Below are 26,582 nucleotides of genomic sequence, written 5' to 3'. Positions count from 1 at the left end.
AAAAGCAAGTCAATCTCAGCCAGGCATGGCGTTTTAATGCCACTGACGATGCAATTGCTCCATCTAGCGAATAGTCCTATCCAGACTACAGCGAATGGTAAACTTTGCTGTGTTTCTGCCAGCTGCTATAGTCTGTGACTGTATGGCCAAGGCCTTCTTCGAGACCATGGGCAGCACTTGCACAATCGAATCCCAAACTGTGTGGGTGTATCAGCCCAAAAGAGTGTTTACCAACCAATGTGCAAGACTGGCAGAAAAGAACATCCTCTAGCCAAAGGTGTTCAGTATCTTTGATTCTCTTTCTAGTGGCGTGGTAGGGAATGCACCAGGATTCATTTTGGATGTGGAGGCCTGGAAACCAGACTCTCCAGGGTAGGATGCTGTGCGAGGAAAGGTGGGTCCCAAGGAGTGGGGCGATGGCGGCAGGTAATTGTTCTGTGCAGAGGCGACCCTGTGCAGGGCTTGGCCCAGAACCCACGCAGGACATTGGTGAGGTCTTCATTAAGAGGGAGAAGCGGTCTGGAGGGGGCGAATCCTGGTTGAAACACCTCTGTCAAGACATCTGTCTTGATTGGCATAGAGGGCAGCTTAAGGTCCAGGAGATCAATCAGCGGACTCATATGTCACTTGGAATAATTTCACCTGGATGCTATACTCTTGGTATAAGGCCCACACACTGTCTGAAAGTGCCCCATCCGAACATTCTCATACATGGGTCACCAGTTTGCACATAAAAAGGTTCTGGTTCTAATCCCAGCTCACCAGGAAGCAACCAGTACCACTAAAAGAGCAGCACAATGACATTCTGAAGGGTATAGTTTCTCTGTTGAGCTGGTAACCGAGTCCCATGTACAGCAATAAGCAGTCATAAAGTCTACATCCTCATTAAATTTTGGCAGGTCAAACATGCTGGTATTTAAAGGGGGAAATGTTTGGCAAATACAATAAAATGCGATATGCACCAATATCTACATGCTATGCCCTATTTTATCTTCTCAAAGCAAGATGACCCCCAAAATTCTGTAGGATAAGATGACCAGGCATGTGTGTCCTTCTGCATCAGGCATTCAACAGTAGGATTTCTGTACTATAACATCAACAAGCTTCATGAAAAGTCCTAGAAAGAGGAAGAGCGTATCATGCATGTTATGTTATCGCAGGGTCCCTGGCACTCCTAATGACCCTTGCTGTTAGCAATTCTAAGTCTTGTTTTTTAGTCTTTTCTTTCTGTCCTATATAGAATTTGGATGTATCTAGTTATCTGCTATTATTGTTCTAGAATGGTCTTTTTAGTGAGCCACTGTACATTTAATTAAGGGACTGAAACGTCGACCACAGTAATGTGACTCCTCTTACTGTTATGTAAATGATACTGTGAGCATTGGTACTTAAGAATATATGTGCCATGATTCGTTTTTCTTCATTATAGTCACATGGATAAATGTCTGAGCCTACAAGTTTTTTAACTTCCTAGTGTTTGTTGTCCCACCTTACTGATATGTTGAATTTAATCAAGAAATGTATTTATCTTCTCTTTGGACATTTGACTTCGACCTCATTGTAAACCTATGTAATATGCTTTATGGTATGCCATAGTAAGGGACGTTTATGCCTTTATAATACTGGCTTTCCTGTTGATGGAAACATGCAGAAGGTGTGCACTTAACCAAAGCTAATATATTATGCACTGCCCTGAGGCGCAGCATACAAGTGCAGTAGTAGAGGAAATTAGTTATTGAAATAACACTCTTACCCTAGCTGTGATTTTCCAAATACTTTTTTCATCTTTTCGAACAACTACATTTTCCATATTCCATAGCAAGTGCTCATCATACACTTTTTAGAACAAAGGATTCTCTTGATGCCCCTCTACTCCTTTACTTGACAACCCCCACCAGGATGACTACAAGCCACATGAAACACATTATCCCAATACACAGAGTCACACTTACCGTGGAAGAAATGCCTCCTAATCGGATAGGCTCGATCAGTGTTGTGGTGGTCTTCTCTTCACGGTTGGCTTTCTTCTCGGAGGGGCCAGAGCCACTATCCCCAGCGGCCCGCTTACTCCCTGGCCCCGACATGGCAGATCTCAATGTAGGGAGCCCTGTTCTTAGTGAGAAAGATCCACCCGAAGGGAAATTACTCTACCAACCTTCGGGGGCTCAATCTCCGCAAGGTTCCCCCACCTGCAGAGACTGGAGAATAAACCCAAACTTTATCAGAAGGTAAAAACAACTCTACCTCCCACCACAAATGCTCAAATCCATTTTCCACCCCTTATACTTAATACAATACTCGTTCATCCTCTTTCTCAATGTAACTCTTCTTTTAAGCACAGAGACTTCCTTTGCATCTCCAAAATGTTCTCAATTAAAGTTTTCCTCCACCAATTGTGAAAGTCTGAGGTCTCTACAAGAAGAGGCTTCTGTGATATTTTCTGACTGCAGTCTCACTTCCTGGGGAAGCACCCTACTTTGCATATTCTTATGGCTAGCAGCTTTCATACATTTTAGAGTTTTGGTAAGACCACAGATCTTTATGCGAGTGTGGATGGGAGGAACTGCAATGGAGCATGCGCAATTAGACAGTAAGAGAGTGTGATGCCCATGCGGCAGACATTCTAGTAAGAAGCAGGTCACCATCGAGGGCGAAGTCAGCAAGACAAATATTAGAGTACCTGCCCACAGCCACCGAAGGAAAGTGCCAAATGCCTGGTGCCCCATGTCCAGTGAGCCGGGGCACCAGGATCGCACAACTACTATCCTCACCCAAAGTCCCAGTCCCATGTGGTGCTGCTGCCACCCAGGATTTACAAGCATCCTGAGATTAAGAGACGTGTATCTGTAATTGTCATTGAAGGCCAGGGTCTTCCTGAAACTATTGTAATTTTAATAGTTGTACTGCAGAGAAACAAAAGATCTCAGGAAAAAGTAAATGGTAGGTGAGGGAAGTACAGCATGTGCTGCTTGTCTCTCTTCCCTAAAGAAAAAATTACAAGGGGAATAAGCAATGGCAAAGCCAATAGGTCTCGCCTTTGGGACCGGTTGGCTTTGCCAAAGGAGCTAGTCATTCTGTACACCATATTCTACGATGTGCTGTATGGCATTTAAAACTTTTTTTTTAAAAAGTGTAAGAAGCTGTTAGCATCATTTTGTAGCTCGTGCAACAAGAGTGTGTGTGCCTACAAAGTGACTGGTGCTTTTGTCATGTTTCCTGATCCTAGTTGGATTGGTTAAAAAAAAAAAAAAAAAATCGGTAGTCCCCATGGTTATAAAGCAATGTAGAGAGGGGCCAGCAAGGGAGTGGGGCCAACACCAAGAGCGTGGAAGCAACAGGACAGGGTGGCCGAACAAACATGGGGGGAGCAACAAGGAGAGGGCGAGAAAGAAACTGAGTGGAAGGAGCAAACAGAGAGAGAGGAAGATGTGGGGTACAAACGAAAGTGCGCGCAACATTGAAGGGAGAAGCACAAAGGTGAAAATGCAGGGGTGTGTAGGAATCTGGCCCTTTTTATAGTGCACAAAAATGATGTACACTGCGTAAAGAGTCCAGGCAACCTTATTGGATTACAGAGGCAACAATGAGAACACTAAATGCTCTCATTTGTGGTAGTGTGTGCGAGCAGTTAAGGCTTATCAGAGGGTAGTGCTAAGCATTTGGGGTACTCAAGGAGGCAATAAATAAGACACACTCAAGAATAAGTCATAGACCAATTCAGATAAATAAGTTCTGTTTTTCCATTAATTTTGATACCAAGAAGTTAATTGTTAGGTTAGTACTTTTTAATATTGAATTTCACAGGTTAGTAACCAGTTCACTTAAATGAGTCTTTACACAGCAATGCCTCCCTATGGGAGAATAGGCAGCAGCAGTCACTCGTTACCTGCCCTGGGGCGTACGGGTGAAGAGGTGCTGGTCGAGTTGGTATCTGTGAGTGCTACACCAGTGGAAAGAGGGAGGGTCATCGATAAACAGGCTGCAGAGGGGAGTCTTGCGCCCTAGTCCAGGGGCTCCCAACAAGGGCCTCTGGCCACAAGGATTCTAGGAACAAGGGGGCACAGCCGGTTCGTCGGTACCCAGGTTGGGATGCTCAGGTGCAGAGTGGAAAGCTCAGCAGGGCTCTGTGTCTCCTAGGACCTTGCAGGTGACATTCTTGCCGGTTGAGGCGACAAAATCAGGACAGCTGAGCCACTCTGGAGATGGGTCTCTGTGGTGCAAACGTCCCTCGAAGGCTGCTCGGTCTCTGCAGTGTTTGAGTCTGGGCTAGATTCTCACTATTTTTGTTTGTTACAAGGGGTCCAAATCCCCGGGTATTGGTCCTGCGCGGCTGCGGTCTGTCCTGGTGTCCTCTCGCCCGGTGGGAGGAGAGGAGTGGGGACAGATCTGACATTCAGGAGTACAGATGACTCTTCCTGAGGGGCAGCTGGTTCAGGCTGGCCGTGGGGCTGCAACTCGGTGAACCAGACTTTGCGTCTTCAGTGCCTGCGGACTGCAGGAGAGTAGCTCCTCCACTACAAGGAAGACTGCTGGGAATTTGCAAAATGCTGGTAGTCTCCAGGGGTTCTTGGAAGGTGCACAGCCAAAGGACGATTCGCTGGTAATGATTGTCAAGACTGGTGCAGGCAGGGTTTGGCACCAAAAGTGCATAGCTAGTCTTCGGTTCTCATTTTTCTTGCGGCTTTTCTTGGTCCTCGTCTTCTAGATCTATAATATTGGAGTTCCTGGTATCAGGGGTGCCTCCTAAGTACTCAATTTGGGGGCGTTAAGGGGAGTGACAGGTTGCAACCAATAGGCTACTTACCTTTCGGGTGTCTACACCCTGTATATGAGCACTTCTTGTGGGAAGTGGGCATAACCCTGAACCAGAGAAACTAAATCCGACACAACTAAGATTGTGGAATTCTAAATTTCATGTTCACATCAGGTAGCCCACCTTAAGGCTGGAACAAGCCTGATGAGCGAACATGCCTCCTGACTAGCTAACTTTACCACCTGTCCTGGTGCCAAATGGGTCCTGGAGGGGGTGGCATTTCCCTTGTCTGGGGATGCCTTGGGTCACATGTCAAAGGTGGCAGAGGCCTTTGAAGCCTTCTGCCTTGATATGCTGATTACTTAGCCATCCTGCTTGGAGGAGGAGGCAACACCTCCACCTGGAGCAGGCATATTTCTGCCCTCTAGAGAGCACGGTCTCTCACCTGCAGGGGGTCAGAAACCTGTTTGTGATGTCAGACTGTTCTACAACAGTCAGCCAGCACACTAGTAGTCAGTAGGTTTTCAGGGGGCATCGCTAAGGTGCCTTCTGGGTGTATGTATCAATAAATCCATCACCAGAATCAGTGTGGGTATATTCATGCAAGATGTTTGGTACCAAACATCTCTAGTTTCAGTGGGTTAAATGTTCATTTCAGAAGGGTTTCATTCCATAAAATATCCACAAAATAAAACATTTCATTTCATAAAATAAACCAACATTTGAATGGTAAACTTACGCTCTAAATCCAAGAAGAAAGTGCAATGTGCATCATAACGGTTATAGCATTTTTTATACATTCTGCAACCATATTCCAAGGGATGGAAATAAGTTATATTGCACATACCTTAAAATCAGATAAAACTTAAAATAAAAGCTTATAACAACTATCTAGTGCAATAATGCTATGAAACAAGCCTACTATTTAATGGCCATTTTCAGGGCTCGAAAAATCATTAAAACGTAACTAGACCTGCAGGTCTAGTAACTTTAATAATCTATTCGACCTAACTAATGTACTTGACCCGTGAAAGGGTCTCAAATAGTGTGATCCTAGGCAAATATTTTGTCTTATGGAGCCGCCTTTTTCTTTAGCACGTAAGGAAGCACCTTCAAATATGCAAGCTCACTATTTCTGCTGTACAAAAAACTCTTTATTTACTAAACTAAAGGTTTGCTCCATATATAACAAGAATCTAGCCCAAATATAGGGTACACATTAATTCCTAGCTTGCCTAATAGCATTGTAATCTGGGCAGGAGCAGTAATAATTCCAAGTTCATGTTTAAAATCCACTTTTCATAAATATATTACCACAGCATGATGTGGTAGTACATTGTCATTTACAGATAGCATATTTTCCATTGAAATGGCCACAAAAAACGTTCCCGCTAACATGTACTTTTACTTATAAAGGCACAAACAATTTTGGGAAATTGGGTTTCAGCAAAAATATTTAACATTTGCACATCACCAAGTAAGGTGTTCTAATTTGTTTTAATCCTATAAACATATTTTTTCACCACAGAATTGCAAAAATGGGTCTTCATAACTAATTAAATTTATTTGAAAGAACAGTTCACGTAGGTATTTCAGTGCTGTGTTCGAAAAAAACTCTGACATCTTACAGTCTTTCATTTAACATGCTTTGAACAGTTAAATTGTCACACAGTTCACTTTACAAAATCCTCTAACTTAAGTCACAGAAAGAAAAATAAATGTAATATGATAAGCTGACTTTTGACCTCTGTCTCTGAAAACCAGTGCATGTGGCCAAATAAGATTTAATGGCATTTTTATTGCTCTTTCACTTTGTGAGCAATAAAGATGCCTTTAAACCTTGTTATCTGGTCACATTTGCTCTGCTTTCAGAGACAGAGGTCAAAAGTCAGTTAGTCTTCCCTGAAGTTAGAGGATATTCAGCTTGCCAAAAAAGGTGAGTAGTTCCTAAAAATAGCTTGTCCTGAATAAATCTTGATCCACAAGTGGATTTTTCGAGCCCTGTTTTTCCTGCAGGGCGGTTATAGATGATTACAATAAAATAGACACAGAAACTCATATATATTGTGAATTGAAGAAAGTGCATCAGTACCTAGCAGGTTTCCCTAAATAACTATGCAGTTTGTTCTTTTCTTAATTGATCGGAACAGGGAACAGATGTGTTTGATTTAGCCCAGCGTGCTTTACGAATCAGCCAGCTCAGCAAGGCGTAAAGTTTTGGGACTTTTTCTTTCCTCATAAGCCCTACTAGAAATAGGTAATTACTTAGGGTTGGCACTGTGCAAATAGATTTACCACTGTTTAGTACCCTTAAGGCATCATTGTGCCTCATTGTGGCTAGATGGTTACAGGGTAGGTGAATCCAATTGTTTATCGACTTTTCGTATGAAGGGCAGAAATACAAGATATGGCTTATACTTTCTTTTGCTGTCATAGTGCACACTGTACAGAGGCCATTAGGGTCAGAGCTCCTGCTAGCATTCCACATGGATGTAAGGGACCCTATCTCAAGTACGGCATAGCGGAACTTCAAATATAATGTTTTGCTAGTTACTGTTGGGGAATATCTAGTTTCAGTTAAACAATCATGCAGCTGGGGAACTCGTTTTTACAAGTGCCCAGCATGTGTATTTCAAATGGCTTCCCTGGTCACTTGCAATATGTAAGAATCGACTTAGATATCACAGGGGGATACCTGCTCATGCAGCTATGACCACACATGTAGTATAGTGAACCCTGATTTGATTTATTTGATTTGATTTATTTATCTATTTGTAGAGCGTGCGAATGCCGAAGGCGTCTTGACCCTGCCTTAGAGCTGTAGGGTCTGAAGTTGGGGTGACCTACCTATACTACATGCAGAGTCTGCAGGCACGGCACACAGGAGGTGTCCTATGTCATGTCTTCACTTTTCTCTGCACCATGTCACGTAACATAATGGCAGTTTGCAAAAGTGTTCTGAGAGGTCCCTTAGGGTGGTACAATACATCCTGCAGCCCTTAGGGACCCTCTATAGTACCCCATGTCCTGGGTACCATTTATTAGGTACTTACAGGGGTGCTAAACCTATTGCCAAATTGGGGGAACAATTGCAGTTTTAGGAAAAGAGATCTGGCACTGGGGGCCTGAATAGCAGGAACCCAGTGCACTTCTGTCAAAATTGAATCAAATACCAGACAAAAAGTGGGGGTGACTATGTAAAAAATGAGCACTTTCCTACAGGGAGGAATAAGCACACAAGGGCAGCGGGGATGCACACAGGTAGCAAACACTGATGAGGTGGAGATGCACACGAGGCAGGCATCAGGAAAACACATGCACTCTTGTGGAGTGCTTAAGAAAAAAGTATACTTGAAAACAGAGCAGGGGAAGGACACGAGTAATGGTTCCAAGCTCCCAGGGAGGAACAAACCCAAGAAGAGGCAGCGAAGCCCACACACATACAAACGAATTAGAAGTAAACAAATGAGAGTGACAGTGAAGCTAGCCAATGATAAGTAATGGATAGTCTATAAGCTCACTGTAAGCTAACAAATTGTCTCACAAGAGACAGTGCATTCGATGACTTAGGCGAAACCTAAAAAGGAAGATAGGGTACACATGGGCTGTTACGAGGTGAAGGCTAATGAGAAATGTAGAAAGCCCTTACGAAAAGGGTCACATTTTCAGATAATGCAGATATCTACCAGAGCAAGGATTATATGTAAATAATGTAGTAAGAAAGGCACAGAATACCAGATCAAGCATCAATTTTATCCGGAACCACAGAGAGCAAAAATAAGGATGCTGGAGGTTTGATGCAGCTGTACCTTATGATGCAACATCATGGTTACATCAAATTAGTTTTCCTATTTTGCTACAGAAATAAAACACAGCTGCATTTGAGTATTGCTGGGGGGGAAAGCGCTGTTAGCTGTCCAACGGTAGCAGATTAGAGTGCTCTCACTTTAGAGAAATCAGTGGTGTTAAGTCTGAGGGTGAGTGCTCAACATGGTCATGAAAACTATGCATTGCTACTTACCTAAATAAAGGTGATCTAGAAAAGGCTGCGGGTGTGTGATGTCACCCAACGTCGCCTGTAGGACTCCTCTAAACGAACGACTATTCTCTTGACTAATGCACTTAATACATTTTAGCAATTATCTCTAAGTAGTGCATGTATGTGCCTGGATTTAGGATTAATCCAATTACACCAGACAATTACAAAAGATGTATGCGGGAGAAGGGCTATTCAATGTCTCAGAAACAACCATCTACTTGTATCAGTATTGGTAAAGGACATTAAATCAATGTAAAACCATTCCAAGTAGTAAAAAAGTTAAAAGGCTAGTGAATGTTAGAGATCGCTCTCGCATACAAGAAGGAAAATGATGAGTGCAAGCAGACATTTGCACAACAGGCGGTCATTTTGAGAAAATATCCGAATGTTCTAAAAGTGCACGCTGCCCGCAGTCGGGTCCTGACCAACACTCGGAATTGTGTTTTAAGAAAAACACATGTATGGAAGAAAGAGGTCTCATATGACTGACGCACGCCTTGAAAAGTCAGTCTGTTACATCAGGAGCAGCTTTCAATAGTGCATGTTACACCCCTAGCTGGACACCTAAGAAGTGTCACTCCTGAAGAGTCAGAACAAGGTAAACAGCTGTAAGATTCAGCTGTCAGAGGAAATAGCAGACTCTAATGAACACAGCATTGAAAACACCCATTTACTCGGCCAGATTAAAAAGCGGATGGATCGCCAGCTGATGGGTACTCTTATGAAAATAATCTGCTCTGAAAAAAACAGCAATCCAGAAGCTGTACTGGCTTTCACTCTGAAAGAGCACACATGTGACGTTCTACTGCGTCCTCATGTGGTCCGGAGAATGACTGTCGTCGCTACTCTCAGCGGGTAGTTCTCTGGCCCTAATAAGTGCACCTAGCCGTGGCGGGGACAGTGCTCCGTGCCGCCACTACCTACAGTCAGTGACCATGTCGAGCCTGTCGCAATTACGGTCGGAGAAGGAGCCGCGGCTTCCCGTTGCCAGTGTGTAAGGCACGGACAAGACGCCTGCTCCCTTCCAGACAGAGTAGCCCTGGACAGCAAGTACCTGCTATGAGTCCCGCCTTTCGTCTCCCAACGGACTTTCGTCTCTTCATTGGATGACTTCTGCCTGCCTCTATCACGAGCAGGCACCCGGGCCTGGGCCAGCTGGAAGACACCTAGCACCGGTGCCGGTCAATTAACTTCCGCTGACAAAAGCCACCCGGCCTGTACGTTTCGTCACGAGAGAATAGCTTCCGGTGTCCTGCACTCCTAGTCGTGCACTTCCGCTGATGTGTGCCACCCGGGGCATACAGTATATCAGACATGTCACTTCCGGTAGTCTCATTTAGCTCTGCCCGTAAAAGAACCATGGCTTTCTTTGCAGACGCTACATCACTCTACAGTGCGTGTTGCCACCGGCACAAGGGTGGTGCTTGGGAGGTGCTGTCCTCACACACGCCGCCTTCTCGCTCTGTGCTCAACAGTTCTCTCTTTGAGCAAACCCCTTGGTTGGCGGATGAGATCTGCCGTTTAAAGATGATTTCCAATCTTAAGATGGCCTCCCGTTGTTTTTGTTCAGGAGGCGGGGCTCTGAGGCCGTGCTGGTTTTCTATTGGTCAAGGTATAAAGGAAGAGGATTCCTAGCTGTGATTCGATAGTTGCGGTTGCTGTGGCAACAGCATCAAGCGAGCGTAGCAACAGAACTAAACCATATGTTATATGATGAATAGAGATGGAGACCGAGGCAAAGGTGATGTGGGGCTCTCGGCACGGCTTTGGGGCGAGGGCGGAAGATGGCAGGGCTCTGCTGGGTGGAGTGAAAGCTGAAGCAAGAGGCCTGATGATTATAAAGGGAATGCGTAGTTGGCTGGCAGACTGAAGAGAAGACGGGCAGAGGAGGGCTAAGGAGGCGGAAGGAGTGGGAAAGAAGATGAGGCAGAGATTAGGCTTGTTTCATGTCCTCCTCCGAGTCATTATTTTTGAAGTGACCGCCCCCTCAAGCAGGAGAGAAAAATATGAAGTGGTAGGGTAACATACATGACAAAGTTTTAGAGCAGGCTAGTGGGATTAAACAAAAATAGTTGGAGGAATGTATTATATTCCTCACTGATTTATATTGAAGCAGAGGCACTCTCTCTTGGTATGTATGGTGACAAACAAGCAGCATTTCATTTTTGCCAGTTTAATAACACTGAATAAACAAAAACAGAATTATAAACTCTGGCAAACAAAAACAAGAACTCTGTTTTTGGTCGTGCTATGTAAAAGTGCCAAAAATAAAATGTTGAGGCTTGTCACATGCTCGAATCTCGAATTAAGGACAAAGCGTTAGCCTTTGATATCAGTGGTAATTCTTGGAGGGGGAGATCGAAGCATGCGTGACAGGCAACAACATTTTATTGTTGACAGTTTTTCAGAACTCCTAATCGAGTTTCTGCTCGTAGGAATCCGGAGGCGGGAGACTAGTCTTGAAATCAGTAGTCTCCCACCTGAAGCGGGAGGGTTTGCATGTGTGGGGTGACCCCCTCCACTTGTGTTCTGCACATCCACAGTTCCGCTTAGTAGTGTTGTGTAGTAGGCCGGGGGTCACAGGCTATGGTTCGCTGTGCAGCAAGTGAAGGGAATCTGACACATTGATATTCGTGCCAGAGATGTACCCCATATCCTTCACTCCCATTTATTGACTCCCCGCGGGCCACGCCAGGCACGCAGATGATGATCAGTGTACATCCGGTTTCCATCACGGTCAACAGGACCGCTGACTTGTTACATCCCTTCCCAACTTAGTCTGAAGAATTGTTCAGGATGTTTAGCACGCAAAGATCTGGAGCCATCGGTTTGGCTGTGGATTTGGCCTAATGTTATAGCGATGGCGGCTCACCCGGCTGAGGTGTGCCTGATGGTAGCGTGGTGCAGTGGGGAGTGCTCCGGTATTCTCAGAGGAATAGGTTCAGACGCTGTTCCGGGTCAGCCTGCTCAACCAGGGCAATGCGCAACATCTTGTTCAGCGTTCGTATGAACCTTTCAACGTCCTGTGGCCACTGCGGGGTAATCTGCTGGTGGCAGATTCCTCACTCACTGAAATATTCGGTAAACTCTGCTCTGTGGAACCGTGGCCCGTTGTCACTCTGGATTTCGGCGGGGAGGCCGATGGTCGCAAACACTTTCTCGAGGCCGGGCGCCACATGAATGAAGGCCGGCGAAGCGACTCCTCCTACCACAGGGTATTTGGAGTTCGCTTCTACTACAACAAGAGTGGTTCCCCCTTCTTGGAAAAATGCAGAAATCCATGCTCAGCTTGGACCAGGGGTCGGTGCACAGCTCTTCGGTGATCTCTGGAGCCAGGGGTTCTGGCAGGCTTGTCATCTGGCACGCGGGGCATCTTCGCACCTGGTCTTCTACCATGGCTTCTAATTCTGAGAACCATACCTTCTCCCTCATTCTAGACAGCATCTTGATGGTGCCCTGGTGTCCACCGTGTGCCAGCTGCGTGACCTGCTGTCTAAGTGCTTGCGGATCACGAGGCAGGGCCCTCGCAGCAGAACTCCTTCTTGGGTGGCGCTCAGCTTGTTTCTCACTCCCCACATTTTCACCAAAGCTTCTTTATCTTCCGGGGCCCAGGCGTTCGCATCTCGGAGGAAGTCGCTCCATGACCCGTTCTGGACAGCTTTAATCAGTCTTTCATAAACTGAGTCGGACTCTGCCGCTCTTTTGATGTCTTCGAGAGTCATGGCCTTAGGGCATGCTGCACTCGAGATCACCTGGATGTGTTCTTCTGTATCCTCGGGGAGTTCATGCCCTCATGCCCCTCTGCCAGTACCGGTTGGCTGGACAGAAAGTTCGCTGGGTTCTTCGCCCTTGGGCAGTAGACTACCTTCATTTGATAGTGCTGCAGTTGGATGACCCACCTTTCGATCCGTGGCGGTGGGTGAGGGGCTGAGCATTTGAAGAGCGGGACTAGTGGCTGGTGGTTGGTCACAACCTTGAAGGGTTGGCCGCTCAAGTAAAGGTGGAAATGGTTGCAGGCCCTCTTGATGGCGCCTCTCGTCGATCTGAGAACCTTGCCTCAGTTGGTGTCAATTACTTGCTGGCAAACGCAAGTGCTGCCCATCGCCCTGACTCTTGCTCTTGAGTCAGAACTGCTTCGAGCTCCACAGGACTGGCGGTGACTAGCAGCTCTGTGCGTCTTTCAGGGTTGAAATACACCAGTGTGGCTTCACTGAGAGGGGGGGGGGTGTCCTTGATTTTCTGGAACGCCTCCTCCTCATGGTGGCCCCAGGTCAATTTGGCTTCTGCTTTTGTGTGGGATGAACCCCCTTCACCATAGGTGGCCATACAGAGGAAGCTCTTTACTTCAGAGGGTGTGCTGGGGGCAGGTGCATGTCTTATCATCTGTGACTTTCGGGGGTCCCCTTGAATGCCTTCCTGATTGAAGACATACCCAAAAAACCACAATGACAGCTGGAAGAACAAGCATTTGTCACGGTGTAGAGTCACTCCATGTTCGCTGAGGCACTACAGTCTATCTTTTAGCTGCTTGTGGTGTTCCGCTGCGGTGGCAGAGTGGATGAGTATGTCATTACTGACATTTAGGACCCAGGTAGGCCAGATAGCGTGTCACATATGGTGTTCTGGAAGACTTCGGCAGCTGATGAAATCCTGAAGTTCAGGCGCTTAGACCGACGTATCCCCAGGTGCCTGCTGAAGGTTGTAATGTACCTACTCTCCTCCGCCAGGGGTAGATGGTGGTACCCGGCGTTGAGGTCCAGTTTGGAGAACCACCTGGGGCCATTGACATCCGCGATGATGTCATCCATAGTGGGCGTGATGTGTCCTTCTCTCTTGATGGCGCGATTGGGTAGGCTCATGTCGATACACAGCCGTATCTTCTCTGGTTGTTTGGGCTTCTCTGTGATCACCATCAGGGACACCCACAGCTTTGGGCCTGATACCTTCTCTTTCACCCCTTGTTGTTCCAGCTTTTCAAGTTTGTTTTCAACCAGAGGCCGGAGGTGGAATGGGACGCAGCGGTGTCTCAGCGCACCCGATGCAACTGAGTGGTCGATGAGCAATTTGATAGGTGCGCACTATAGACCCCCTAGGCCCTGGAATAGCTCAGGAAATTGGTCCAGGATGTCATCGACCTGGTACGTTCGGACACTCCTGGTGAAAGATACTAATCCCAGGTCTTCAGCAGTTTGGCTACCGATCAGGGCGTCCGCCTCCTGGTCTATGACATGGATTGTCGTCATGACTTCTTGCTCTTCTGATCTCACCAGCACCGACGTTCTCCCTTTGAGGGGCAGCAGGGAATGGCTCCCGTAAGCGAAGATCTTGGTGTGAGGAGTGGTTTTGGTCGGAGGCAGTTGTACTACTGGATTCCCATCACGTTGACTGACGCCCCTGTGTCAATATTGGCCCTGACTTCGGAACCGGCTTCCTTGAAACGCACCTCGGCTGTGGCCTCCAGCCGCGTTTCAACTCTCGTGTGAAGGAGATAAGGAAAGTCTCTTCATCAGGAGAGGAGTCTATGGAATGTCCTGCTAGGCCCCTTGGGGTCGTCCTGCTGTGTCATATTTGTGATGGACAGTTGACGTACCGCTCTTGACAGTGGCCTCTGGTTCCTTGTGTCTTTTCCCTGGGATTTCTTCCTACAGACCACTGCAAAGTGGTTGGGAATTCCACAGTTGGGGCAGGTCTGGCCTTGCGCGGGGCACTCGTTGGCTGAGTGTTCCTTGCCCCCACAGTACCCGCACTTCGTCTTGGTTGTCGGAGGCTTCTGTCTTTTGTTTGAGTCACTCCTCGTTCTCATCCGGAGTGTGCCCGCCCATTCAGTCTTGATGTTCGCTGGCTTCTCTTGGACCCTTGTGAGGACCTGGTCCATTTTGCTGGACCATGCTGCTGACATGTCGTTCATTCGTGCCAAGATCAAGATGTCTTCTAAACTTATGTTGGGCTGGCGTAGAATGAGGCCTCAGAGTACCTTGTCTCAGCACCCTTGGATAACTTGCGCCCGATCTCCTTGGGCTGATCGTCCCCTGTACAGGTGCTGACCAGCTCAAGCAGTCTGGCGTAGAAAGCTTCATTGCCCCCCTCACGTTGTCGTGCTTGGCGCAGCTGGAGTCTCTGAAAAGCTGGATTAAGCTGTGGGTTGAAGTGAGCGTTAAGTACCCTCACTGCAGCATCAGTGATACCTGCCTCTGGTAAATGCTTGAACAGTTTGAATATCTCGTCTCCGGCGTAGTGAAGGAGTAACTACCTCTTCACGTCTCCGTAGGTCTCTCGCCTGGCCACAAATTAGTTGCTAAGCCTTTCAATCAAGATCTTCCACCGTGGGGATCCCGTCACCGGGTCTTCTGGTTCACTTAGCGGTGGCAACACTCCAGTAAAGGCATGACCTCACGGGGGCCGTCTGCTAGGGCTGGGCTTGAGCGTTGTCCACCATGTGGCATTGTCTGTGGGTTCTTCTCTACCCTTGCTGAGCGCTGGCTTCTCTGGGACAGTCCTCCTTGTAGGGTTTGTGCGTGAACACTCCTGTCCCCTCCTTGTATTGTCTTTTCTTTTTTTTCTCTCTCTGTCCTCTTTCTTTCTTTATTATGTATTTATTTCCTCTCAGGTGTCCAATGTGTGTTTCCTTGGCATATATTTTCGTTCTGTCCTATTGTTGTTTTTTTTCCCTTTGTGTATTTGTCCCTTTCTTGGGCTCTTCTGATTTTCATTTCTGCTAATTGTTTTTCCTACTGTTTTTTTTCCTGTCCTGTTTTGTGCCTATTCGGCATCCCGCCGTGCCGGAGGGGGTTCAGGGACTACAGCCTTCTCTCGCAGGGAGCAACGTGGTCGTGCGTGCTCCAGGGAGGCCTTCTTGGCGGGTGGACCCAGCAGGAGGGAGCCACTCGCGAGCACACATGACTCACTGCACTCTCGCCGCCGGGCCGCTCCTCTTCAGCCTCAGGGCCACACCACTCGAGCGAACCTCGCTGCTTTCCAGATACGTGTACCGCAGCGGTCGGGCACACATGGCAGCGGCGCGTCTTCGGCCGTCTCATGATGGTGGCTTTGTTCGGCTTGCGGGGCACTGGACTGCTTGACATGGGTGCGGGGTGAGACCCACTCGACCCTCTCTTGATCTCTATGTCTCTAGTCACATCCCCTTTTCACTAATTCTGACCCTGGCTCTCATATTAGTGTGTAAATATGCAAGAAAGTGCACAAGTGCTTGTGAGAAGTTGGCCTGGTATATGATGTTCACTATTCTAGTGAACACCTTGCACCAGTCCAAACAACCCTTATGGTGATGGTTGTAAGTCAACCTTATAGACCAGCTATCCTAGTGGTAGCGTGGACAGAACAGTCTTAGGCTAAAAAACTCTTGAGGGCGTGTAAAGCCAGCTGTTTTACCATATGCAACCCCTTGAATATCAAATGAAAGGACACCACACAGGATATATATAAAACATATATGTATTTATTTACTAACACACTCCTCTGAACTCTTTATGAGATCAGAGGCCAAAGCACATAACAAGCTACTTAGTCAGAATACGTTAAGTTGCATAATTTACGGTTAGGCCCTAGGGGCGAAGCAAACCATATATTAAGAAAGTGGTATAAGTACCACGTCATGAGAAAAGGAAAGGCCTAGGGCCTAGGGAATCGCTGGGGCTACACTATCTGAACCTTAGTTGAGAAGTAGGAGGCCCACAGGCAGCGCGTGCAGTGTCTTTACACACATGCGTGAGTCAATGCAAAGTCAATGGGAACTTAGAAGTTAGATTTAGAAGGATTCAGGACACTTCCGGTTTAGCTAGGAGGAAACAACTAAAAACCTAGACACTTGGATAGTCAATACCCTTGAGAGCATCGAAGTACTCGCGTTACCTCACCCATGGACGGCAGGTGCATAGGTGTGAAGATGTGTCGGGTTTCGCCGTTGAATCCTATGGAGCCTTTGACGAAAGATGCTGCAGGCGACCAAGAGGAAGATGTCCGGGTGGATCCAAGGGTGGATCGAAGATGAAGAGGACCTGAAAGCAGAGGGGACAGAGTCTGGGTCACTAGCCAGTGACCGGGTGGAACATGGAAGGAACCAGACGACGTCGAGGAGCAATCAGGTGCTGTCTTGAAGCTTGTCTTGGCAGCCACGTGGACCAGGAGGCATCGATGACGACCAGGTGCTGGAGACGAGTTGTCCCACGAAGGTTCTCGCAGATGGAGGGGTCGACTTCCGGATTGGAGTCAACAAGCCTTGGTAAAGGCAACCCACGCAGGATACAACAAAGACTTCTGGTGCAGACCAGCAAGGTCTGAGGTGCTTCACCTTTGCAGGGAAGCAAGGGCCAGTCTGGAGCAACCAGACCAGCGAGGTGGTTCAAAAGGATTGTCGTCACAGAGGCTACTAGCCAACGGGCCAGCAACCGGACAACGCGTCGAGCAGAACACAAGCAGAAGGGCCCCACGCAGAACTCGTGGAGTGTGGAGGGCTGATCTTTGGTGCAGGTGGAGCTCGGGTTCGGGTTTCTCAATCCCCAGTGCACAGCTTCGAGGATGCCTCAGGAGCTGCACAGGTAGCAAGTTGCAGGCTTTCCAAGATGTCCGTTCCCACGTGTCTCGTCGCTTCCACGGGTCTCAGCTATGCTGCAGTCGTGAAGAGAGGGTCAGAGAGGTCTGGAAGTCTGGGTCTTGTCAAGCTCTGTGCACGGGTTCCGGCGGGAACGTCGACAAAGCAAGCCGTTGATTTGCTGGCTGGGGCCTGGTTGCCCAGGGTGGTCACTCCTTGGCCACAAGGGAGATTCTTCAGTCTTCAGCTTCAGCAGAATGTCGAAGGTCCAGAGTTTCGTGTCAAGTTTCGATTCAGGATTAATCTAAAGTCTCAGGACTCAGCTCCTATCTTTATACAACTAAAGGGGGCTGGATTACTTTCTAGGTCCCTCCTATGGGTGGGACCAGGAAGGGGGGTGGTTACACCCCCTTTCCTTTGTCCAGTTTCGCGTCAGAGCTGGGGCTAAGGTGCCCCAGCAACCGGTTTGGACCGGGGTATGCATGGAGCACCTAGGGTGCTCCAGGCAGTGTCTCAATCTATTCAGCCCTCCCTGTCTCAATACACAAAGTCCTGTCTGGGGTGGTGCTCGCACCTCTCCAGGCAGGAAACCTATTGTCCAAACCTCCGTGACTGGAAGGACTCCCAGCAGCAGGAGGTCAGACTTGTGTCGGTGGCAGCAGCGTCCATTTTGTGACGCTGCGGCTCTGGTTAACTTTAACCGGGATAGTCAGCAACAACATGTCTTCTCCCTCTAGAAGGGTGGAATGCTACCCCCGTTGCCAGAATTGGCGAGGGGGTAGTATTCCAAAGTGTATGACACCTTACACGACATGTTTGGATAAAGCCAAACCAAAGTTAGCATTTAACCGCGAGGTTCATAATGCACTTAAGAGTATATGGTATGGCAATATCATAGAACAGCTATAAGGACATGGTTCCGAAAGCTGCAGACAGGCTCAGCTCACGGTAGAGCACCATCTCACACATAACCAAGCACTCTGCCTCCAGGATTTTTAAGGTCTGCCATAGGAGTGACTTATAGGTTACTATGTATCTATATATAAGTAGGTATAGGAATACCATACCTAAGCAAGGGGTGATTACACGACCTTGCCCCAGCTGAGTGATCAGCCAGTTGTGTCTATTTGAGTGGCCAGCCAGGGGTGGCATAATACATGTTGCAGCCCCTGGTAGGCCTTGGTTACACCTATGCCCTGAGTACCTAGGGTACACTTCTACAGGGAGATTAACGTTGTGCTCACCCTTGAGGCGGAAAGCCGGGGGTTATTAGGTCAGGCAGCACCCTGTGTTTGAATTGCGCTTTATTTTAACAAAATTTTTATCCTTGTGTCACGATCGATTTTCTTGTTTTAAAAATGGTGTGTTTCTTGCTGGCACTCTGAATTTTAAGCCAAGCTCTGTTTTAGCACAATTAAACCTCCTTACCTCTTCCTTGTACCCACTCCTCGCACAGCCGATTAAGGTGCTGGTGCGAGAGAGGGGCGGACGCCATCTTGAGGGGAAGGCAGGGCGAGCGCTCTAGTTGCTGGCTGCCTCACGCCCTCCTCTCTGTCGATAAAATGAACATTACCAATCGACGGCGCAGCGGGCGGGCGCCAAAGGCAAGCCCATCTGCGCCCGTCCGCGACGGGCCGGGACCAGGGGCCACCCCCCTATCTTCCCTCCTGACCTACCTCTCGAAAGATCTGTTAGATCTTTGCAATACCTTTAGACCTCTTGGCCCTTCTATGGTCAGTCATCTCACTCAATTAGGAATTTTTCAATCTCCCCCTCCTATGTCCTATAGGCCTCCCCCTTCTAGTCTTGTTAATGCCGATACTCAACAACAACTACACATCTGTTATCTTAACACGCGATCGCTAGTAAAGCATCAACTGGACATCTTTCTCTTCTTAGCCGATCATAAACCTGACATTCTCTTCCTCTCAGAGACGTGGCTTAACGCGGATTCCTCACCTGACATCCTAGCAGCCCTTCCTGAGAATTACTATATCTTACAGGTAGATCGAGCCTCAGGTAAAATGGGTGGCGGAGTTGCTGCCATCATAAAAAAACATTTAGCATTCACCAAATTGGCGTCTCTTGACCTCCCAGCAGTCGACAATTTGGTGATCAGGTTTGACTCTGGGGCAGGAACCTTTCTCTGTATACTAATGTACAGACCCCCTCAAAGAATGCCCGCTTTCCCACTCTCTCTGTGTGATCAGTTGGCTATGTTGGTCACTGACTACACTAAGATTTTGATGGTTGGTGACTTCAATTATTGGTTGGATACTGGGTCTGGAGACTCTGCAGCAAGCGAATTTAGGGATTTACCCACAGGACTCAACTTTAGCCACTATTTTGATGTTGCTACGCATATTAAAGGACATACGCTGGACCAGATTTGGAGTTCTAATCTCAGCGTTTCACTTCCTACGGTCTCGCCCTGTATATGGTCTGATCACTTCTTGATTCAATTCTACATCTCCATCCCTAAACCTTGTATTAAAGTTGAAATTAATAAAGGCATGATTAGGAAATGGGGCTCCTTGGACATTTCTGCTTTTCTTGATAGTCTGCAGAATTCAGTTCCCGCTAATAGCGACGATCCCGATCAATCTGCAGCTAATATTCTTGAATGGCTGGTTAAAGCCAGTAATACACATGTCCCCCCAAAAATGTCGAAAATTTTGCGTCATTCTGACGCTCACAAATGGTTTTCTCCTGACCTCCGGGCTGAGAAACTCAAGGTCCGTCAGAAGGAACGTGAGTGGAGAAGGAATTATGATCTTTCCGTGAAAATCCAATATTTGGCTGCTCGCTCTACCTATATGAAAGCCGTTCTATCAGCCAAAGCGGAATTTTTTTCCAATATTATTGAAAACTCTCTCAATAGGTCGAAAGACATTTTTTCTATTGTTGACAAACTCACTAATCCAGCAAGAACCCAGCCCAAACCTAAAGCCACGCAAGAATTCTGTAACACCCTAAATGAATATTTTCAAGATAAAATTATGCTTATTAAGTCCAGCATCCCAGTCACCTTTCCTACTCCCCATGATGCCACATTGATCTCCAATAATTCTTTCCTTGATTCCTTTCCTCTGCTGGATGCCCCGTCCCTGCTTGTCCTGACAGCTAGGGTCAAGTCAGGCTCCCCTCATGACTGCTGTCCACCCCAGATCTTAAAAAAGGTGATAACTGCCCTTCCCCTGCCCATACTGAGCCTTCTCAATAGCTCCTTAGTATCGGGCGTGGTGCCAAGCTCTTTCAAAGAGGCTGTAGTAGTACCATTACAGAAGAAGCCAGGTTGTGACCCTGCTATACTTTCGAACTATAGGCCTATCTCTCTGTTGCCTTATTCGGCAAAAGTCCTGGAAGCCCATGTTACCACTCATCTTTCTAACTTCATTGAACAGTCAGATTTTTTAGACCCTGTCCAAGCGGGATTTCGCCCAGCCCATTCGACCGAAGCATTTATTACAGCAGTCCTAGATTTTCTACGCCACAATGCAGATCTAGGCATTCCCCAAGCTCTGGTTCTGCTTGATCTGTCGGCCGCGTTTGACACGGTCGACCATGACATCCTTCTCGACCGTGTCAAACTAGCCGGCATACGCGGCCCCGACCACGACTGGGTTAGGTCCTTCCTTAGTTCTCGTTCCCAATCTGTAGGTCTTCCCCCTTTCTCTTCATCTAAATTGTACACCACCTGCGGAGTTCCACAGGGTTCCTCTTTATCACCGATTCTTTTTAACATTTATATGTTTCCCCTGTTGAATTTATTAAAATCCTTTAAAGTAACCACTTTCAACTATGCAGATGATCTGCAACTCACCTTCACCATCGACGACTCCCCGGAATCTGTCCTTCAGTTTCAATCCACCTTGCTCTTTATAGGTCAATGGATGGACAGTAACCATCTCAAGTTGAATCCTGGAAAGACAGAATTGGTTCTGTTCGGCAAAAGTAAGCTTTTTTGGGGACCTCATTATTGGCCTTCTAAACTTGGCCCCCCTCCCAATCCATCTAAATCTGTGAAAAGCTTGGGGGTTCTGATTGATGATGAGCTCTCACTGAGACCTCAAGTTAATGCTGTAGTATCTTCATGCTTTTTTCAGCTTTGCAGAATAAAGAAGATCAGACGATTGTTTACCCAATCTGCCTTGACCCAGGTCGTTATGGCTCTGGTGCTGTCGCACTTAGATTATTCTAATGCCATTTACCTTGGCCTTCCGGTTGCCCTCAGTAAGCGTCTGCTGCTGGCTCAGAACGAAGCCGCCAGACTTATCTATCGCCTCCCTCGCTGGCAATCCGCAAGACCGCTGCTCAAGCAACTGCATTGGCTTCCTGTTGTACAGCGCACTCTCTTCAAAACCGCCTGCATGACGTTCAATGCCCTCAATGTTCGTAGCCCCAAGTTTATTCAGGATCTTCTGCCTAAATACATCCCCTCACGTAATCTTCGGTCTGCCTCTCAAACCCTCCTGATCATTCCTCGTTTCAAATTCCAACGTAAAGGAGGACGTAGATTTGCCACACTTGCTACCAAGCTATGGAACACCCTTACCCTGGAGATTCGCTCCGCTACCACTCTTCTCCAGTTCAGGCAGCAACTTAAGACATGGCTCTTTGTGCAGACGCTGGCGTAACCCCCCTCTTTCCCTCATGGGTTTAGTCTTTAGCACTGTTGGTTAGCGCCATGAAACCCTCGGGTGTACGTGCGCTGTACAAATTTTGGATAAGATAAGACAGGGGCTGACAAGGTGAACCAATTCCCAATTGTGTATGTACCTAGAGTACATGATGTACATTTAGAGGAAGTGCATCTGGGCTGTGGGTCTGATTAGCAGGCCCACAGCCACATCTAAGTCGAAAACCAGTAAAGCAAAGCAAAAAGTGGGGGTGACCATAGGAAGCAGACCCTACTCTCCTAGAGTGCTGCATCCAATTCTCTAGATTTCAACATTTGCCTTAGCTTGGGACGACTGACACAATTAAAGGTGACTGACAAGTCCATAAACGCCAAATAAAGAGGGGTTCGCTTTGCAATAGTATATTTGCCTATCACCAGATTCAAGTTTACACATTGCTCGATTGTCCCAATCTTATTTCTAAAACCATGCCGTGATGAGTGCAATATGGCCTCTGCTGGGATCCACTCTTTAATTCTACAATAGATAACACAACCTAGTATCTTAACAGCGGTGTCAATAAGCAATATGGGCCTATAGCAACTAGGGCCTGCCCTATTACCCTTCCTAAATACGGGGACGATAATTGATGTATGTTACGAGGTAGGCAGATCTGAGTGTATACGGTTGTTAAACACGTTGGTCAGGGGGGGGCAAAAATCAGTGTTATGTTTTACTAAATCAATAGGGACGCCATCAGGCCTAGCGGCCTTCCCCCCAGCACTCTGGCTAATAGCCTCTTCCACCTTGGTCAAAGTTAGCTTAATATCTGTCAACATCCTACTACAATTTCAAAATCATCCTCTAACAGTGGGGTGGCATAAACCTTTCTAAAATGAGCTTCCCATGCCTTGCTAGTGATGTGACAGGAAACCGAAGACACTGGCTGGTTTGTATGTCTCATTTTGGAGACAGTTACCCAGAATTGCCTACTATCTTTTAGAAGGGCTGCATGTGCTGATGCATTCCACTGATCAATTAACACCTCCTGCTATCTCTTAGAGGTGATAGCCTTATATTGTTTCTGCAGGGTGGTCTCTCGGTTTCTTCCCGAGGGCTACATTCCGATCCCGATTAGCCACCATACAATCATGATCAAACCAACATTTGAATTTTTCTGTTGGCCGTATAGGTTTAAAATGAACTCTTTTAGTACTTAAAGATAATCCATTAAAAGTAAGGCTCCCTGTTTTCAGTTTTTACGGATTCTTACAGATAAATACAGACAGAAAACAATGTGTTTTCTGTCCGCATTTATTTTTAAAAGTGGATAAATACAGAAAATGTGCTTCTTTTAAGTGACTTTCTGTGCTTTCTATCATGAATTATAGGCCAGCAGCTGAGCGGGAAATTAAAAAAACGGATAACATTTCTGTAAATGATGGCATATATCAACATACATTTAATGTATAATGCTAGTATTTAGTGGATGTATTGTTACGTGATATTTGGCAGCTTACTCAGCTTAATTAGCTATAACACGACAGACATGTATGAGTGCGCGTCGATCAGTTAACTAAATTTGGAAATGTACAGTTTAACTACTTCATTTATATGCAAAACACAAAAAAATTGATAAATGCAGATAAAATGGCCAAAATAAATGTGGATACAGATGGAAATGTTAAAAAAATAAATACCATAAAACCCGGAGCCCTAATTAAAAGCAACCAGAATCTGGAGCCGGGGTCCTCCTCAACCAAACATGTCTCCACCAACCCACTATTTCCTTATTATTAATTTAAATATTCGGGCAGGGTCATGCATTCTCCAATCAACCTTAAATTGTCCAAAGTGAGTTGGAGATCACTATACCCTATCTCTTTGGAATGCTTTTTTCCAGGCACCACTAATATGGCAATTTGAAGAGAATTATGCTTACTGGAAGTAGACTGGACAACTGTACCATAAAGAAGCACTTCCTCCAAACTCTTTGTAAGAAATATAGAATCTATTGTTGAAGAAGCACCTCTACCTATATATGTAGGTGGGCCAATAGTATCCTACCTTCAATCTCCATTACACCCACTAAGTCAAGTGGAGATAAGAAGGACAGCAACTCCTGACTTCTCTGGTCTGGTGAAGTTATAGGGCTGGTTGTGGTAATAGGGCAGCCAGAAAAATGGATGTTAAAATCATCAGCGTGGCATAAATGCTCTTCATGTTCTTTACTAGAAACTTTATCTGCCAGCTCTGTAAGATAACAAAATTACTAAAAACTTTGGATTCAGTATATTGATAAAATCATTGTTATAAAAATTGTCCAGATACAGACTGAAATGATTCTGCCATAATACCACTTGGAAACTGGTACTAGGTGTCTCCAACAGCTCAACGTGCCCTCCTATGGCTCTAGGTAACCAGACTACTAGCCCAGCTAAAGCTCAACCACAATGGGACTTGGTTTCCGGGGTACTATAACATTGATACCCGTTGATTATGGAAGGCGCAACATCCCATGTCTCCTGAAGCATAATGTTATAATAGTTTTTGATAAATAACAACAGAGCTTAGACCGAAGCCCAGCCAAGTTACAACTCACTACTCTTAATAGAGAACTCCCAATAGGTAAAGGGGGCACAATAGGGTTAGTAAAGGAGGATGTTGACATGTTGGGTAGGGACTGAATAGTGGGCCCTGCCTCTTGTAGTCATTCTACATATTCGAACCTGCTTAATACTTCATACCGATTACTACACAAGAGCAAAGGGGCCTGCCAAATGGGAACAACTGCATGGGGTGAATTAACTACTGACTTATAAAAATATCCAAGTGGGAGAACAGCAATTTGCGGATTGACATTGTTTGCTTGCTCCGTCACTCTCAAAATATTGCGAACATAAGGAGGATCCCAAAATTGTACCAGTATGCAATCCGCTGAAATGTCCTTGCGTCCCTGACCCACCCACCTTGCCACGATGATTTCATCCATATTTCTAACATCAAACTGTTTGTGACTGTTCAGCCAGTGAGTGATTTTGCTCTGTAGTTGGAGTCATGAATCTTGTTCGCCTTGTCTGAGTGGAGGGACACCAGCTAATATCAATACAAATGGGCATGCAGCAGGCTGTAAGTTCAACACATTTTCACAGGGTATCCAGTTGGACTCCTGTTCACCTCTAAGGGGGACATTAGAACTGTCCATCTGAGCATCCTTAGCAATGGGCCTACTTGCGGCCTCCACTGCAGCAATTTTATTGATAGGAGTTCTGCCAACTCGGGCATGAAGATCCAGAAATTTTCTTTCAGGAACCTGGACAGCTTCATCCTTTGCTTGGTGGTGGATGGGTTGCGCCGGCACAGTCGGAACAAAAAATACTATTTTTTAGTAGCCTTGCACTGTTCAGAAAGACCTGTTATAGGGCCCTCTATATGGATTAAACATACAATTAGAGTGCTCAATTTCGAGACCAGGATCGCACAGATTAGAAACTTCAAATCCGTCATATACAACATATTCTGTGCTTGTACAGTTTCAATTGGTTGTGTTTGGGTGGACTGGGTTAGAAAAGATTGAGGTTTAACCCAGGAGAGTAGTTGACTTTAGTGTAAACCTTGTTGGGAAGGATGTTTAAGATTAGTTGCTGTGCTCAATGCTTTGGGTACCCCACTGGGTTTCCTTTTTTGAGATGCTGGTAGGCTTTTATGTAGACCTTTAATTATACAAAGTTGATTAGAATCAGTATCTGGTGCATCAATGATAATCCCTTTGTCCACCAGGCAAACGTTGAGGGGGTGGGGCTCTGGGCAGAGGTAAGGACAGAGGAATGGCAGCACCATCAACGGGGGTGAAACTCTCATAATTGTGTTGCCTTAAAGGGAGACCAAGTTCCAATAATAATCTGTGCTCAGCCAATATGATCTCATTAAAAATGACCCCAACAGCTCTTGCTAGCACACTATTAATTGTTACTGTAGGTTGGGTCGCCATAGTCAATCCAGCAATTTTGCGCTTACCCGTAGTCATATGCTTATCTGGAGTCTCATCCGCTCAATATTTGCTGTGTGACAGTAAATTGCTGACGGGCTTCAAAGAGAGCAGACCCAGCCCAGCCCGCCTCGTTGGGCTGCGGATGGGCGCAGACGGGCCCACTCTTGGCCCAGTCGCGACCTGCTCGTGTCCCACGCAGCGGGACTGGCTGTGCTCTTTTGAGCGCGTCGTCTGGGGACTGTCCCGCCCACAACAGATCTGCACTCTGAGGGAGTAAGTCCCTCCCCAGAGATGCTTCGGGTGTGCAAAGGTATAGTCCAGCCCCCGCTGCTGCTGCAGTTCACGCCCCTTCACGATTCTTCGTCTTCTAGCTCCTCTCTATCCAGGAAACGGTCAGCAATGCCATTAAGAAAAACATTAGGAGGATTGTGTTTGAGACTTTATCTGCTGTTAAAGTTCCTCCTTCCAAGCCTAATTTTGAGGAGCAGTACTCTATTTTTTAGTCTGTGGGGATGAGGACGGTTTGTATGTGGTGCCCTCGAATTTAAAAGGCAAAATATATAGATTAGGAGTTACTGCCTGAAATTCTTGGCAGGGTCAGATTTAATATGGGGACGCACTACAAGAGAAGT

The 26,582-nt window shown here is 46.6% G+C and overlaps 2 protein-coding genes across 3 annotated transcripts in view; one reads left to right on the top strand and one right to left on the bottom strand.

Moving 5' to 3' along the window:
- The window catches only part of RNF40 (ring finger protein 40), a 212,162-nt gene extending 202,131 nt beyond the window's left edge, over positions 1-10,031 (bottom strand). The window contains exons 1-2 of one of the 2 annotated variants that reach the window (XM_078652854.1): positions 9,847-10,031; positions 1,953-2,198 (exon numbers count right to left, since the gene is read on the bottom strand). In XM_078652854.1, the coding sequence (XP_078508980.1) occupies positions 1,953-2,084 (132 nt within the window). In that variant the 5' untranslated portion in view covers positions 2,085-2,198; positions 9,847-10,031. The remainder of the gene's footprint in view (positions 1-1,952; positions 2,199-9,846) is intronic. The other variant, XM_078652855.1, reaches the window with a different exon arrangement.
- A 420-nt stretch (positions 10,032-10,451) lies between these two features.
- Positions 10,452-26,582, top strand: part of CFAP119 (cilia and flagella associated protein 119) — a 107,742-nt gene continuing 91,611 nt past the window's right edge. The window contains exon 1 of the mRNA XM_078652853.1: positions 10,452-10,533. Coding sequence (XP_078508979.1) covers positions 10,516-10,533 — 18 coding nt within the window. The 5' untranslated portion in view covers positions 10,452-10,515. The remainder of the gene's footprint in view (positions 10,534-26,582) is intronic.

The sequence above is a fragment of the Lissotriton helveticus genome, chromosome 7 (assembly GCF_964261635.1).
Source record: "Lissotriton helveticus chromosome 7, aLisHel1.1, whole genome shotgun sequence".
In the NCBI taxonomy this organism is placed as follows: domain Eukaryota; kingdom Metazoa; phylum Chordata; class Amphibia; order Caudata; family Salamandridae; genus Lissotriton; species Lissotriton helveticus.
This window is presented reverse-complemented; position numbering and strand designations above follow the sequence as displayed.